The sequence below is a fragment of the Rhinolophus sinicus genome, linkage group LG06 (assembly GCF_036562045.2).
Source record: "Rhinolophus sinicus isolate RSC01 linkage group LG06, ASM3656204v1, whole genome shotgun sequence".
NCBI lineage: Eukaryota > Metazoa > Chordata > Mammalia > Chiroptera > Rhinolophidae > Rhinolophus > Rhinolophus sinicus.
Window position 1 is genome coordinate 115,293,676 of NC_133756.1, and position 16,900 is coordinate 115,310,575.

At 46.6% G+C, this 16,900-nt stretch overlaps 1 protein-coding gene across 14 annotated transcripts in view; it reads left to right on the forward strand.

Moving 5' to 3' along the window:
• TENM4 (teneurin transmembrane protein 4) overlaps positions 1-16,900 on the forward strand; it is a 972,743-nt gene that overhangs the window by 474,896 nt on the left and 480,947 nt on the right. For all 14 annotated transcript variants that reach the window (XM_074335694.1, XM_074335699.1, XM_019726370.2 and 11 more), the window contains exon 3: positions 5,637-5,738. In XM_074335694.1, coding sequence (XP_074191795.1) covers positions 5,729-5,738 — 10 coding nt within the window. In that variant the 5' untranslated portion in view covers positions 5,637-5,728. The remainder of the gene's footprint in view (positions 1-5,636; positions 5,739-16,900) is intronic.

The following is a 16,900-nucleotide window of genomic DNA, read 5'->3' on the forward strand; positions in this document are numbered from 1 at the left end:
CCAACAGCGGTATCAAGCCAGGAAAGGCAGGGTCAGACTTGCATTTTAGGAACCGCACTGATGGTGTGATGATTTGAAGGAAGGAACTGAAGCAGAAAGATCGGGTTAGCCGCCGGACTTAGTGGTAGAATCAGCTGGACTTGGTGACTCTGGCATGCGAGCGCCGTTAGCTGTGGTCGGGACCACAGAGAGGGCTCCGTGGAAGTTCCGGCATGTGCCCTGGTTCCTGGAGGAAGAGGAGGAGCTGGTGAGCGTGGAAGGACGGGGAGCCTCTGCAGGCTGACGACGAAGCTGAGCAAAGACCTGGAGATCGGGGAGCACTCCGGCGGTCGAGAGCGAGGGTTTGTGTTTGTCCTCCACATTCAAATCCCAGAACGTTTGGTGGTGTGTTTGAAGAGCTTAAAGGTGAACATTAGTTAAATAAAAGCACGTTTCAGAAAATTGAATCAGCTCCCCACTGATACCACAGACCTCATCAGGTTGCTTTCTGGCACTCGTGGCTCTTTGCGAACTGCTTCCTCCCCTCTCCGGGCTTCCATATGAGCCATGCCTCACAGGCAGAGTTCTCGCACATCCCTGTGAGCACATGATTTTCCTCTGGTGAGAGCCTGCTACCTTCCATCTCCCTCCTCGGCAGTTGTACAGTGGTGCCCCCACCTGCTCCACTCAGCCTCCTCTCCGACCAACGTCCCTGCAGTGGCAAGGATCCTCAGTTCTTTCACAGACAACTCTCCACGCGATGCAGGAATGGACAGCTCACGTGTGAAGGATTCGGGAGCCCTTGCTTGCCATGCTAACAGTGAGAACCACTCGTGAGTGCGCCGAGGAAGAACCACAAGAGAGAAGGCTGCGGTGCAGCCAGAAAATGGCAGATGAGCTCTCCCCCCGCTTCCCTGTGCAGCAGACTCGTCCTCACCGTGACAAGCGTGGGGCTGGCGTGCTGGACCCACAGAGCACCGGCAAGAAGAAAACTCGTTTAGGCCTCCATGAATGAGGACGTCCAGTTCAAAGTCCATAGGAAAATTGCATAAAACCATCTGCTGCCTTTATTTCCCCGTGTGTGCATTAAAAATGCACAGCTGCTCAACAGGAAATGTTCCATTAAGCTGTGTGGCTCCTTGGCTGGTCCTGGATGTTGGAGACAGAGAGGAGGTGAGGGGAGAGGGGAAGTGGGGTAAGCACGCCCATGGATTTCCCCCTGGATCTGAGTGTCTCTAGCAGGACATTCTAGATTGTTCCACCCTGTTTATGTGCTTTCTCTATGAGGTGTCATTCTATGTGTATAGTTGATTCTGTCAGTGAGTTTGTATGTGTGTGGGGTTTTTTTTTTCTTTTTAATCTGAAAATTTGTCTTTGAGTTTACAAGCAGCAGCTGCAGCTGCCATAATTAAAATGAAATAACCTGCTTCCATCAGTCCTTAGGGAGAAAAGCTTTAAAAAAAATAAAAAATCCATATTCTAAGTGGACTCAGGAATGTGGTGACTCTTCGCTCCCTCTTTTACTTGCAACAAGTTTTATGGCTTTGCTTTTCTCTGGAGTCAGGAGGAGAGAAGGGAATGAACTTTTGCTGAGCACTTAGCCCACCGTAGGCACTGTGCACAAGCCCTGATTTGAATCCAGATTCGATGCTTCACTTCTTTCTACTCTGCTGTGTGCCCTCCCGGTATCCTGACAGACACCAGGTCTCTCCCCAGTCTGGTCCGATCCTGGGAGGTTTGGCATTATTAAGATGTTGTTAAATATGTTGGCACATATAATGGCTTGGATGAGAAACCAAAGCTTTTATCAAAGTAGCAAGGTGAAGTACCCCGTCCTAATGATGCCTTGAGAAGGAGATGGTTTTCAGAGGATTGGACGTGCTCTTGAAGGTGTTGCTTAAAAGTCACTCTTTAAACCAGGCTCAGAAAATAAAATCCCAGAGGAACTGCAGGCTCTCTGGTTATGTTTGGATCTCAGAATAAGGTAACGGAAGTAGAAAGGGACAGCTACGTGCTGGGAATTAAAGATACAGTGGTCAACCTCTCCAGGACCTCCCGGTCTGGTGGAAGCGGAGACTTGGCGACAAATAATTATACGACACTGGTAATAAGCGCTAAGTTAAGGATATGAACAACTTGCTATAATTTCAGCATTTTTTTCCTCCCAAAATCCTTTTTTTCAATTGGTACCTTTTTGAGGAGCAGGGCAACCTCATCGTGAGAGCAATGACCAGAATGTTGAACATTAAAAAATGAGAAGAAATCAGAGTGCATTTTTTTGTATGTATCAAGGGTCTGGCGCTTAGTCTCTCTAATCCTTTGCTATCATTTCCACCTGATTATGAAGAAATTTAAGGAGCTCATTGGTTTGCCCAAGGCCTCATAGTCGATCACTGAGCAAAGTGTGGTTCAGACCCACTTTATCTGTTTCCAAAGTCCCTGCTCTTGCCAGGACACCTCTAAGAAAACCTGCTCCCTGATGTTAGCTGTACAGCCCACTCTCACCATGTCTTGTGTTTAGAATGAAAACATTTTTTTCTTCCCTTGGAAAAAAGTGTTACAGCAGGCATCTTGCTGGGAGTCATTCGTGACCATCATCTCCATCTGCAGGTATGGGCATCCAGCTTGAGTGCATTGAGTCGTCCGGGCAATCCTTTCAATAATATGAATTCAGCCCAGAGCATAGACATACTCATATATCAATGAGGAAACAGATTCCCTGCCTCCAAAAGATGTCCTCCTGGGCTCCTGGATCTACTTCTCCTGCCACCACAGCCTTAGCTAAGTAGGGAGAGACGGAAGCAAGTACACCTAGCAAGGGAGGAGCATGGTCTCTTGCTACCTTTGAAATTCTCTGCAAGAGACCAAAGTCAGTGTTATTTGGGACCCAGCTCAAAGCATTATCTTATCTCCTTGATTTGTGGTCATTTTGGGGAAAGGCACTCTGTACCTCATTCCACTGGGGGTGCTCAAATGCAGCCCAGGAAGTGATCATACCTCCACTCTCCCCCGGGCAGGCGGAGAGGTGCCCTGGGAGTAGAAGGTTTGTTGGCAGTATCAGGTATGCAGGTGTCATGCTCAGTGTCACCGCACCCTTTATAGCTCACCTGGAAAGAGCAGGGTGCAGATCTTCTCGCCACCACTTCCTAGCTGGGGGACTAGGGCAAAGCAGCTTAAATTTCCTGAAGCCGCCTTTCCTCATCTGCAAGTCTGGAAGGATAATACTTGCCTCCTGCAGTTGTCTAGAAGGTTTCGTGAGATCAAATAGATACCAGCACCAAACCCTGTGCCCAATGCTTGACACACAAGTAGGAGCTTCCTGCCCCAGGCACCTCCCTTTCCAATTTATACTGTGCAAGACTTGCCAGATTCATCTTCCTACAGCAGATCTCCAACTGTGTCACATCTCTGCTCAAAAGCCCTCGATGGCTTTCTAGTATTGACTGAATAATGGCCATCTTTTCTAGAGTGTCATTCAGGGCCCTGTCTGTCGGAACCCACATCACCTGTCAAGTGTGATGTCCTCTACTTCCTTCTACCCAGCCCCCACTCTGGAAAGCTGAGCTCCGCACTCATTCTTTGTCACTCTTTCCCCTCCGTGCTTCTGTTGCCTCATAGGAAGCACTGTGCCCTGTCCCCATGCCACCCACCTAACATACTATCTCTGGTGCAAGATTGAGCTTAAGCGATATGTTGTCCAATACATGTTCCCTGATTTGTCAGCCAGGGTGACCTCTTCATTCCTCTGTCTTCTAACTGGGTTTTATCTGTATCTGTCTTACAAAACTGTCAAGCATTATAATTACATGTGGCCAGGTCTTATTTTCATTGCCAGCCTGCAAGCTTCCTGAGGGCCGGATTTGTTTCAGAGTCCTCAGTGAATCCTGTATAGCACCTAACACTCAGTATATGAATGAATGAGTGAGTAAGTGAATGAATAAATACCACACTCCTTTCCTTACTGGATTTCCCCATAAAAATGCTACTAGTACAGAAATACTTCTAAAACCTTTGGTCAACCCATGAGTATTTTGGTTTCATTAACAGTCCTTGTGACGCTTATTGGAGGTCCTTTGAAAAAGAGGGAACTCAGGGATATGAATTGAAAAGGAAATGAACAGAAGGAAGTTGAGGTTTCCCTGAAGCCACAGCAAAGGTGAGGGTGGAGGAGGAGTAAAGCTGCGGTTCTGCAGCTTCTTCAAGGGGGACGGAACGGAAGGTACCGAGGAGAGCCTACAGCACGCGTGATGGAGGCAGAGCGGAATTCTGTAACTTGGGCAAAGGAGAGGGTTTGAGAAAGACCCTGAATGTTTCATCCAAGCCCCCGGATGTGACTAGGACTCCAGCTGGACCCTTGGGGGCAAAGCCAACAGCTGAGTCCTAAAGTCCACCGGGCACTGGGCAGCTGGGGAGAGGACCAGACAGAAGAAAGGGCCTCTTACCATGCCCACTGTTACAGCAAACTCGTTCCTGCTGCTTTCTGATCCTGTGGAGGGTACATTTGTAATGAACAAGGCAGAGTAGAAATTAGGAGCAGAGTAGTCACGATCGCTTCCTCAAGATGCGTAAAATGACACTCATACACTCCGTAGTGTCCGGCCTGTTCTGTATGTTAGCGAATATGGTATGATTTATAAGGACACTTCCAGGCTGACCTCCGAACTCTGTCTTCATTCTGCCTTGGCTGTCGGGTCTTCTACCCAGCCTGCCCCCCTGCACCCCTCCCAAGGAAAAGAAGGGATGTGCTTCACTTGAGCAGAGCCTGGTGACCTTTCCTGCCTAATATTTTACACTTTGATGAGAATGACGAAAATTTTTACAATAAAGAAATAGATGCAATGCAAATGAAGCTAGAAAAATTTCACACTTTGGAGCAATTCATTTTTAATGGAAATGACCGGTGATTCCTCACCTTGCAGGGACCACACTGCCTTTTAGTTAGGGTCCTCCATGTGTTTGACAAATATGGATTCAGGGAATTTCTCAAATAATGGCTTTTTACCTCAGATTCCCAAATGTATTCTTCATGCTCTGTTCTTTAGCCTAGTGGGTCTTTGATATAAAGCCATGTGTGGTGTTGTCAGTGGGTGAGTGTGGTAGTTGGTGCAGTGGAAAGTACCCAGATTGTGCGTCTTTGAGGGCCTGTGTTCAGAGTCTGTGTTTAGATCCCAGTTCCTCCTCTTGCAATGAATGAGGCAAATGACTTAAAACCTTTGAGCCTCCCCTCACCCTTCTGTGAGTGGGTTAGGATTTCTTTTATTCATTTCACAAACCTTATCATGTGCAGCTAGCTCCTTGGGCGTTGGAGATCGGAAATGGATCAAACTCAACATCGTAGAATTCTAGCGGGACAAAGGACTTCATATGTTGCCTAGTTCAGAGTTTACCTCTTTCAGATGAGGAAAGAGAGGCTCAAGATGATATGGGGAAACAGAAGAAGACTCACCAGAGCTTCCCAAGAAGGCTGCATAGAGGAAGTTTGCGTGGGGTTCGCAGGGTGTTTGGGACCCGCTTGCTTCTCTGTGTGGCTGAGGAACTAGGAACCCATCTCCCCACTGGTGTGTGTTTGCAGTGCCTGCTGGGGAGAGATTTGTGGGAAAGCATGTGGGGCATCTGGCCACCTCACTCAGTTGGGTCTATGTTCTCTGCTTCAACAGAAAGGATCCTGCCCTGTCCTCCAGGATCGGATGGCCCTGGAAAGAGGGCTCCAGGGCCCCCGGACCCTGCTGACTCTTCAGAACATGCTGACATGGAGCCAGGTCAGTTCCCTCCTCTGCTCTGATTTTTCTGTGTCACCAACTTGATGAGAAATACCGTCTTAGAATCCGAAACCATGATTGCTTTTTGGTTGAAGACATTTGCCACTAAGCAGCTTGAGAAGTGGAGGAGGTCAGGCGAGAGTGGGGGTGGCCTTCTCAGGGAGCAAATGCAGTGGGAGGACTGGTGCGTGCTGGAAGCCAAGACAGCAGCCCACAGGGTGGGAGGAGAGGGCAGGCGAGAGCCAGACATCCAGCCGGGAAGTGATGGAGGAGCTGGCATCCAGGGGCAGGTCCAGGACCATGGAAGCAGCAGTGACAATATTGTTCATTCTAGGCTGCAGGAGACCAGAGGCAGGGTCCAGAGTTTGGTGGTTACATGTCAAGCTGAGCTAGAGCGGGATCAGAGGCATAGTTGAGAATGGGGCAGGAGGAGGTAAGTGGGTGGCTGCCCCGCCATCCAGCCCGCCAGAATGGCTCCCAGGAGGCTTTTCTTCATACTGCTGTGCAGAAGAGCAATGACAACAACAGTAGGAAACACCCGGGTTGGGTGAAAACACTACAAGGATGTTTCAAGCTAGAGCAGAAAAAATGGCACAGAGAAAGGTGGAATCATAAATAGAGGCTGGGTCAGGGTGAAGGAGTCTGAAGAGGCAAAGGAGCCAGCACCCGGGGAACAAGCCTTTATTGAAAACCTACTAGCAACCATGCAATTTTTCTTATCCTCCAAGCAATTTTGCCAAGTAGAAGTCTGAGCTTGCTAGGCTCAGTTATGTGGCAGTAATAAATTCACTCCAGAATCTCAGTGGCTTAACAGAGCGAAGGTTTATTTCTTGTTCATGCTACGTGTCTAACTGAGGTGGGTGAGGGGCTCTGCTCCACCTAGTGACTCGGGAGGCTGATGAAAGCTTGGCTGTATTTTAGGTGTGCCACCTAGAACATGTGGCCACCTTGGTCTCTGCAGCAGGGGAAGCGGTAGCTGGCTTTTACATGCTTCAGCCCAGAAGTGACACACAACCCATCAACCAGAACTAGTCACATGCTCCTGCCTGATTTCTAGGGCTCTGGGAAAGGTGGGAGAGACGTGACTGTTTGATGAGCAATAACTGCCTCTGCCACAGTAGATAGTATTATTTCCATTTTACAGATGAGAAAACTGAGGCTCAGAGAAATTAACTATCTTCTCTGAGGTCTCCCAGCTAAAATGTGTCAGAGCCTAGACCTTACATAGCCTCTGATTCAATCCTTGACTTGTATGTAGCTTTTCAGTGAAGGCATATTGAATATTAAGGATGGTCTTAACACCATGCCAGGCTCTGGGGATGTAACAGGGAACAAAAGCAAAGGTAGCCTCTGCTCTCAGCCTGAAGATTTTGTAACTACAAACAGGGACACATGCTCAGCAGTCGAGACATATGGTTCTCTGAAGAGATCTATTAAGGTTTTTAGCTTTTCATATAGAGGGACAGGTAAAATGTGGTCACATGTGTTGAGGCATTGTGCCAAGTACTTGATTTATTTATGACTTCCACAACCCCATGAGGGAGTTCTTACAATTCCATTTTTAATATAAGAAAATTGAGGTTCACTCAGCGAGGGCAGATAACTAAGCTGAAGGTGACTCTTCAACCCCATCCAGGCTCACTTGTGATGACATGAAAGTTAAAATAAAAAAATTGAATCTCATCCCCCACTCCATCTAAATCTAAGTGTGATCCCCTCTTCTTGCTCTAAATCCCTCCATCCAGTGCCATTCTCCTCCTGGTCCCCCAAACATCCCGTGGGTGTCACAACACATGAACACAGATTTCACTGCCAGTGGGAGCTTCTTGGAGCCCAGACATGGGGTCCCTCATTGTAGCTGGGCTAGAGCAAGGTGTGTTGAACTCAAGGAGGAAGGGAAGACATTGCAGAAATACAGGTAACGGGATCTGAGTCTGATAGGATGGGGTTGAATCTGAGCCTTGACACAGGCAGATTCTTCTGTCTACAGTGTGCTCCCTTTTCTCTCCAGCCTCGTGTCCCCCATCCCTCCCCTTACACTCTGTGCTATATTTATACTGACCCCATCACTTCTGTCCCCTCCTCGGCACATCTCACACCTGGATTATTGCAATGGCGTTCTCAGGCGGCTCTGCTGCCCCCTTTCCCTCCCGGGGTCAGGCATGGAGGTACCTGTTAAAACACTAGTCCAATTAGATCAGTTCTCTGCTCCAAACCGTTCATGGCTCCCCATCTCACGCAGAGGAAAAGCCAAAGGACCCACCATGACCCACCAGGGACATTGGCCTCTTGGTTGTTCCTTGAACCTTGAACACACTCCTGTCTCAGGGCATAAGGCATACCAGCCTTTGTGCCAGTCTGGGAAAAGCTCTTCAGGCAGAGGGAAGAGCAGTGAACAGACCATCCAAGTGAGCAGAGCACACATGGGGCTGAAAGGTCCTGAACACAAGCGTGTTTTCTGCACAAGGAACCGCAGGAGGCCAGTGGTCTGAGCCAAGTGGACACGGTGGAGGTGAGAGCAGGGGGCCTGCTCTGACTACCCTGTACAAGCAGCAATCTTCCCCGTCCAGTTCTTCCTGTGCCCTCTTCCATTTGATCTTTTCTACTTAACATGTGTCTCCACCCAATGTATTATATATTACTCTGTCAGTTTGTCTGTTTTCTGTCTTCTCCCATTGGCAGGTAAGCGCCACGAGGTCAGGGACTTACTTAATGCTGTCCCCTGCAGTGTTCTTATGCTGGGAACACTGGCACTCATTAAACATACATTGAATGAGTGAATGGGTAAACAAGTAATTGCACAAAAGACTGCTTATCGTTACTCGTTTACACTGTTCATACCATTCTGCCTTTACGTACGCCATTACCTCTTCTGGGAATGTCCCCAGTGGTTCTCTCTCCCCACTCACTCCTTCATTCTTCGTCACTCACTCTGCCTGCCCAGAAGGGTGAAGTCCGTGCGGCACCTGGCACAGGCATTCTCCATCTACCCCCGTGAGGCTAGGGCTTTCAAGGGCAAGCACAGCCCCTCTTCTCTGAGCCCCCAGTGCCTGGTGCACAGCTGGGGTCCAGCTACTGTGTTGGCCTGAGCAGAGTGGACCGGAGCACCGAGTGGAATTAGAGCCCAGGGACGTCAGTTCTCCTCCTCCATGTGTCCCCCTACCCTCCTTCGGGAAGTGGGAGCCATTGTCGCCAGCTGGGTCTCCGCTTCACGGCTGCCTGACATCAGGAGGACCATCGGGAAGGCAAGGCAAATGGGACACTAATGACATTCAGAGAGAAAACTAAATCGGGAGGTGTTGCAAACACCATGGAGGAGGGGGAGTGATTTAAAAGGATCTTTCCAGAGTGGGAGGTGGAGCGGGGGAGTGTAGAGAGTGCAGGAGATGGCATCACACCGGCCCCCCTGTGGCACCGACATGTGGGGTGGCCTGTGTGATCACGTTAGGGGCTTCACTTTTCTAACTTTAAAGCAGGAGGCTTTCCATTGATTGACTCATCATTCGTTCATGCCGTCCCACCAACTTGCCGAAAAAGATTTGAGTGGGTTAACGATTTTCATTTGATTAATTAATGAAGACCGAGAACATTTAATGCAAAGCTAAGGTAGAATGTAAGAGAGGAAAAAAGGATGGGGAGAAGAAAACGATTATCGGGGCCACCGAGAAAAGGGGGTCCTGAGAAACGGTACTGGGCTCTTGGGACAAGCAGCTGAGGCCATGAATGCTACAGACTTATAGAGATGGAAAAGTTTTGGACAGATGGTAATGATGATGACCAGTGTTTCAGAGCACGTTCAAGTTCATTGTTCATTCCTTCAGGTATAGGCATTGACTATGTGCTGTGTGCCAGGGACACCCCCCAGCTTCCAAGGGGTACTTTTATCTCTATATCTCATGGAATGTTCACAGCACCCTGCAAGATGGTGTTTTAAAACTCATTTTAGAGATGAGGTGACTGAGGTTCAGAGACTCTGAGCCGTCTCTTCAGCAAATGGTGCTGGTACAACTGGATATACACATGCCAAAGCATAGAGTTGGATCCCTTCCTCACACCATATGCAAAAATTAACTCAAAATGGATCATTGGCCTAAATTTAAGAGGTAAAACTCGAAACCCTTAGAAGAGAGCATAGGCATAAATGTTCATGATCTTAGATTAGGCACTGGTTTAGCACATACAAAAGGGGAGAGGGATAAAAATACATAAATTGGATGTCATCAAAATTAAAATTTTTTGTGCTTCAAAGAACATCACAAAGAAAGTGAAAAGACAACCACAGAAGGGGAGAAAATATTTGCAGTCATAGTTCTGGTAAGGGACTTATATCTAGAATACATAAAGAACACTTACAACTTGTCAACAGAAGGACAAAAGGCCTAATTTAAAAATAGGCAAAGCGTTTGAATAGACATTTCTCTAAAGAAAATACGGAAATGGTCAATAAGCACATAAAAAGGTATCTAACATTTTTAGCCAACAGGGAAATGCAAACCAGAGACATTCAGTCATTTGAGGGCCCTGCCTTTCTAACACCAAAGCCTCCTGACCATGCACCGCCCTGAGCCTGGGAAAGAGGTCACAACTAGGATAGAAAGGGGGCCTGGACTACTACTGAGGGTTCTCACAGGAAGAGGAAGGAGAGGGAGCGACAGGGAAAGGTGGACAAAACAGAAATATCCAGCAGGAAAAAGACTGCCCAGGGGTCTTTTCCAAGCAATGGGCAGAACTTGCCATTTGAGAGGGCTTCCCAGGGCCAGTGGCACACTCTGCCCTCTTCTGTCCTTTTTACAGTATGTCCTAAAGCAGTGGTTGTAACTCTCTGGTTTCAGAAGCCTGTTTCACACTTTAAAATTTAAAAACCTCAAAGAGTTTTTGTTTAGGGGGTTATATCTATGGAAGTTTGGCATACTAATAATTAGCACTAAAAAAAATGCTACAATTGTTATTTATAGCTTATTTAAACCAACAACAATAAACTATTACATTACCACAAATAACATATTTTTATGAAAAATTATTTTTCTCAAACAAACAAAAATGTATGGGGTGACATTGTTTTCTATTTTGGCAAATCTCTTTAATATTTGGCTTAATAGAAGATATATCTGCTTCTGCATTCAATCTGGAAAACTCCACTGTAAACTCATAAGCAAATGAGAATGAAAAGGGCAGCTAGTGGCATAGCATTATTATAAATAGTTTTGACCTCACAGATGTCCAGAAAGGGTCTTCGGGACCTGCAGGGATCCCTGGACCGCACTTTGAAAACTGTGGGTGCAAAAAATAAGACCCTTGCTACAGAGGTCAGCAGGGAGTGGAAAGAAGTGAACTGTGAACCTCATAAAGAGAGGAAAGGAAATGAGGACAGTCTTAGTGGAGAGGGGACAGGAATTCTCCTGGACTAAAGCCAGGCTGCGCTGGGGATGTTGCACATGATATTCTCTTGGCCCAGAATGCTTTCTCCCACCTTGGTCTACTTATCAAAATCCTCCTCATGCTTTAAGGTTCATTTAGGGGTACCTGCCTCCGGAAAGCCTTTCTTACCCTCCTTAACATCCTCAAGGCTGGGGTAAGCCCTGCTCCACACCAGGACCCTCATCCGGGCCACAGTGGGTGAGCACCGCTGCAGAAGCGTGGTTGGGAGGTTTCGACCTGCTGGCCAGGAGGAGGAGCTGGAACTTTTTGTTATTCTCCTCTAAGAAGTGAGAAGAAAGACATTGGAATCTTTTGCATATGCATCTACTGGATGGTATACAAATTCATATGTACAGAGGACTAAGGTCACCAACATGCAGAAACAAATTATCCACTACTAAATCTAATTCACTAGCAAATAAAGCATGATCCGTTATCTAGAAAAGGGGAAATGAGGAAAAGAAGGAGGAAAGAAACTAACAGCTGATTGGGCACTCACCGGCATTCGCCATGTTATCTAACCATCACAACAGTTAGGTGGTCTTTTCCCTCCAGTTTACAGATGAAATACACTGAGGTATCCCCCCCACCAAGGGTTCCTTGCTAAAAGTGTCAGGGCTGGGATTCAAAAGCAAGTCCGTCTACTTCTAAAGCCCATGATTGCTGTTCCTATGACTCCACATGAGCTTGGTACCATTTGTTTGACCCAGAGTGTTTACTGCTACATACTGCTCTTTTTAAAATGTGTTTCTATTTTATCGTTCCAAATACACATTTTAGCTTGTGAAAAGTTGAACGGGAATACCAATTATGCTTCTTTGTTCCACCCTCTTGGAGTCTACTATGGCAGCTTCCCTGCACACAACAGACAATCAATAATCCCCACTTTTGTATCGCTTACTGTTCATAGAGGACATGGCCACAATTGAGATATTAACCCCGAGTTACTATTAACTAGAGTTATTATTGACGCAGAGATTATTGAGTGTTCAGTCCCTGACAGAACTGTCATCCTGTTAGTGGTAGGAACCTGGCGGGACAAAGGGCTTGGGACAGATATATTATTTTTCTCACGGTAAGGTTGGAGAAACAATCTTAAATGGGACACCCTAGTTCTTAGGTAAATACTGAATAAGGGCCAAGAAGGTTTATGAGGCTAAGACAGTGTTGTCGCATATGGCATTGGTTATGTCAGGATAAGGTAAGCAATGATCAGTGAACCCTTACTGTGGGTTAGTATCTGTGCTAAGCATGTTGTGTGTTTTACCCTCATTATGAAAACCTACATGTTTTTTACTCTACCTGGTAGAAATACCCTCATTTGCAGTGATCAAATGGGGATGCAGAGAAATGTCTTGCCCGGGGACGTAGACATCCTGGTGGATGGTGGAGCTGGTGTTTAGAGCCAGGGCTGTGGGAGTACCATCCCCTCTTCCACCCAGGGAGAAAATGCTGAATTTGTCCAGGTGGGGCGCCAGGCTGGCAGTGGTACTGCGGCCACTACATACTTGTAGTTTCAGGCTCGTTTCTTCCCAGACCACGTGTCTGTCCTCTGAAGTTCCTCTGCCCTCCCCGAGTCGGCACCTTTGGGCTTCACTCAGAGCACCTGGAATGCTCACCCACCTACCAGGCCACCATCATCTTCCAGGACCCAGCATTTGCTTAACGATCCTGGGCTGAGTGAGCACCCGGATGGTCTTAAGGAGGAAGAAGAAAGAGCAAATGACCTAAGGTGAACTCCAAAAGGTGCCAAAGATGAAGCTTGAAACCCAGGAGTTCCCTGTTTGCTCAACAAAGGAATCCCTGTCAGGGAACCACCCCTGTCCCCAAACCCCTGTGCTTTGGGAAGCGGGTGTGGCATTCTGCCCTTCCCTGAGGCCTGCGCAATTGGGCTTGGCAGAGTGATGTGGCCCCTACTGTGGACGTCACTGCCCTTCGGATTGTGGTCCTTAGTTACCTGTCCCCATCCTCAGGGTGGGACTGCTGTGCAGTCCTGGCTGCACAAGATGAGCACACAGCCATCTCCAAGCCGAATGCCTGGCTCATTTCTAAATTGGAAGATCAGTGTCACCCTTGGTGGATTCAATGACCACACCCTCGTCATCGTAGGGCTTGCTTCTTGTTGCTAATGGCATCTTCAGCAGCACATCTCGGTGGTCAGTTTCACCAAAGCAGCCAAGGTCATGGTGTGAAGGCCATTTTCTGAAGCTGTGAACCTCTATCACGATTGCCTTGACTTACCTGCTGTGAAATGGATGCATTTAGACATCTTCCACCCACACTGCTTTTGTGATAGCTCCCTTGGTGGGGGAGAAAAACAACAACAAAAAACAGTGAGTTGACATCGATAAGTATAGAATCCTGTGCCTCTTTGGAGTCTAACCATGACGGAAAAGCCAAGTGTGCAGAAAACACTCCAGAGGTGAGAAGAGACATTTGTTGAGTACCTATTATATGTCAGCCACTGCGCTAGGCATTTCACAGTCCATTTAACCCTCACAACTAGCAGTGAGGTAAGCATTGTTTCTGATTCACAGATGGGGCCGTGGAGCTTCAGAGAGGGTCACACAGCTGGGAAGTGGGGGAGCCTGGAATCAAATCAAGGTCATCTGCTGCAAAGCCCAACTTCTTCCCAATGGGTTGAAAATAATAAGAACAACAGCAGCAAGAACTGCCATTTGTGGCATGCTCACTACGTGCCTGACTTGTATTAGCTTATGTAATCCTGACAGCAACCGGTGATGTTAGCTACTACTATCATCACCCCCATTTTCCTCCTGAGGAAACCAAGGCATAGAAAAGTGCTCTGAGAATGAAAAGTTTTCTCAGCATGGATGGCTCAGAAAGTGAGCCCCGGCACTCTGTCCTTGTGTGCTGCTCTGCCGTACATGACTCCTTGAAGACAAGCACAGGCCTTGCTCATAGGATGTACTTAATAGTACTTGGTTATTGATAGTCCACTTCATGGTGTTCTTGTCACCCCACGGGAACGGGCGTTCTGATTGGTGTTCACCGCCTGTGCTAGCCATTGAGCTGCCCTGGCTGTGAGAGACTTCTGATAAGCCCGAGGAGCCTAGACCTGGAGTCCCAGGGGCCAGGAGTCAAGCACGTTAGATGAAGACACGGTGCAGTAGAAGGACCGGTGGAGTCAGACCAATGGAGTCCAGCCTGGCTTGCCAGCCCTGGACTCTGCGCAGGTTGCTTCATCTCTCTGGGCTTCAGTTTCCTACCATGTAAAATGGATATAAGAGCCCACACCTATTTGAAAAATATTTATTTTTTTATTTAAAATTTTTTTTATTTAAATTTTTTTTATTTAAAAAAAATCATATGAAATGTTTATAATCAGAGGTAGCACAAAAAAACAGGTGCCCAACAGATGTGATCTGTTTATTATAAAATATTATTAGTTAATAGAGTTATTGGACTTAAGAGGTGATCTAGTTCCACCCTTTCAGTTACAGATGAGGAAACAGAGGCCCAGAGTCAGACAGTGATTGGCCCAGGTCACACAGCATTTTACTTCTCTGATTCCAATTCCAGGGTTCATTCTGATCCTGCCAGCCTTATTTAGCACAGCCTCAAGAAGCCCACCCACCAGTCTCATTTCTAGAAGTTTAGTTGGTGCTCTTTCAATCTGCTTTATCTTTTGTTTTGATAGTCTGTTGTTCTTTGTTTATGCTTTCACTATATACAGAGAGTGCCAAAAAAAAAAAAATGTATACACATTTTAAGAAAGGAAAACTGTATTAAGATTGTAATACTCAGTATATACCAATAATAAAAGATGAGTATAAGTCACGTTTGACTTCAGCAATTGCAAGAGGTGCTCAAAATGGTTACCATCAGCATCCAGACACTTCTGATGACGGAGAACTACTGCTTGAGCAACGTTGACCAAAGTGTGTATTTGTATACATTTTTTTGACACTCCTGGTGTATGTAAGCATGCATGTGTGCGTGTATGTGTGTATGAAATACATATATAATTTATATATATATGTATGTATATATATAATATATATATATGTATATATATATAAAACATACACATTTAACTCATTTCACTTTCTGAATCTGATCATTTCAGTGCCTGTAGTATTCATAGGCATGATTCAATGATTCATTTGTTCATTATATCTACTGTCTCTTACTCGTGGAGGCTTGTTTCCTTAGGAGTTCCCATGATTTTTTAAATTGTGAGTTCATGATTGTTCAAACTTTGTAGGACTTCTTTGAGGCCTGAATTGAAACAATTGTCACCCCAATAAATTTAATAAAATTAAATTTAAAAAAAGAAAATGCATTACTACAGAAATAATTTGCATTTACTTCTTTCTGCCAGGAGGCTGGAGAACCACCAAATTGGGGTCACTTTACATTAAATTCTCAGCTTGGACTTGGTTTTGTTTTGTTTTCCTAGCCATAAGGTAATAGCTATTCGAGTTCCAGACCCATGTGAGGGCCATTTTTTCATTGAGAATCCCCCTCTGCCCAGCCCTATGGTCAAGTTTCCTTACTGTCTCCTACTATGGGGTCGATTTTTTTTTTTTTTTTCTGATTCACCGTTTCTCTGAGGTGGAAATACTAGCCTTCCGTGAGGATCTCAGTTTGAAATCCACCTTTTGAAAGACTTTGACCTTGCTTCTTTCTTTGGTCCTTCACTGCTAAAAGCCCCAGACCACCCAGGACTGACAACTACCCCTGGGGCTGTCACTCACTCAGCGCTTGGATTAATCCAACCTCTGTGGATTAATGCTATCTGTGGTGATTGTGACGGCTGAGGATTTCCTTCTCTTTCTTGACAGCTCAGCTCTATATTAAAAGTAAGCTTGCTTCTTTCATGTGGTACTTGCCCATGTCCTACATTAGAAGGGTTCCTTAGGGTGAGTAGGTAGCCAGAATCCTGGAAGCAGAAGTCTAAAGTGGTCATCACTATCCTTCTTTGGTGTAAACCTGAGGCTCTTTTAATAGTTTTCCAGTTTATCTTATTTCCCTACAAGGTCCATGCCAGGAGAGCTGAGGGCGAGTTTCCACACCATAGGCCAAGTCTCTGTCTCTCAGCATCACCACCCTCACTATCCTGAGTTCTTAGCTTGTGCTTCGCTCAGCCTCACAGGGACCTTGACCAAGCGCGTTACCTATAGATGTTGCCAAATGAAAACTCGGGTTTTGCAAACCGTGCCAGAAGCTACCACATTCTGAAGGCATGACTGCGTGCTATTGCTCCGATCCAGGCACCCAGACATGGTCCTTCAGTTCATTTGCCCATTGGTTCATTCATTCCACAAACATTTACTGAGCACCTACTACGTGCTGTCCCCATGTGTGGCTTGGGGGATGCAGAGATGGATAAGCCACCGTCCTCCCCCTTGTGTAAAAGGACGTTTACATGGACAGTGGCCACAGAGCCTGATCATGGCTTTGATGGAGCAAAACCTGAAGTAGAAGGGCCTAACCAGCCTCCAGTGGGGGTGTTGAGGCAGGCTTCCCATAGGAAGTAGCAAGTGAATCTAAAGTATGAGGAACACGTAGCAAATCTAGTAACAAAACGATCATGACTCCCCGGGTCCTCAAAACGTAAACACTCCACTTGAGAAGAAATGGTCCAGCTGATTTTCTTGTCCTAGTCTTGGTCTGTGAGTCAGCATGGTCCCCGTCTACTCCGGTGACAACACTTTGAGAACCATGGGTATAATGCGTGCATTTTCAACAGGGGCTCTATCGTTTCAAGGGGGAAAATT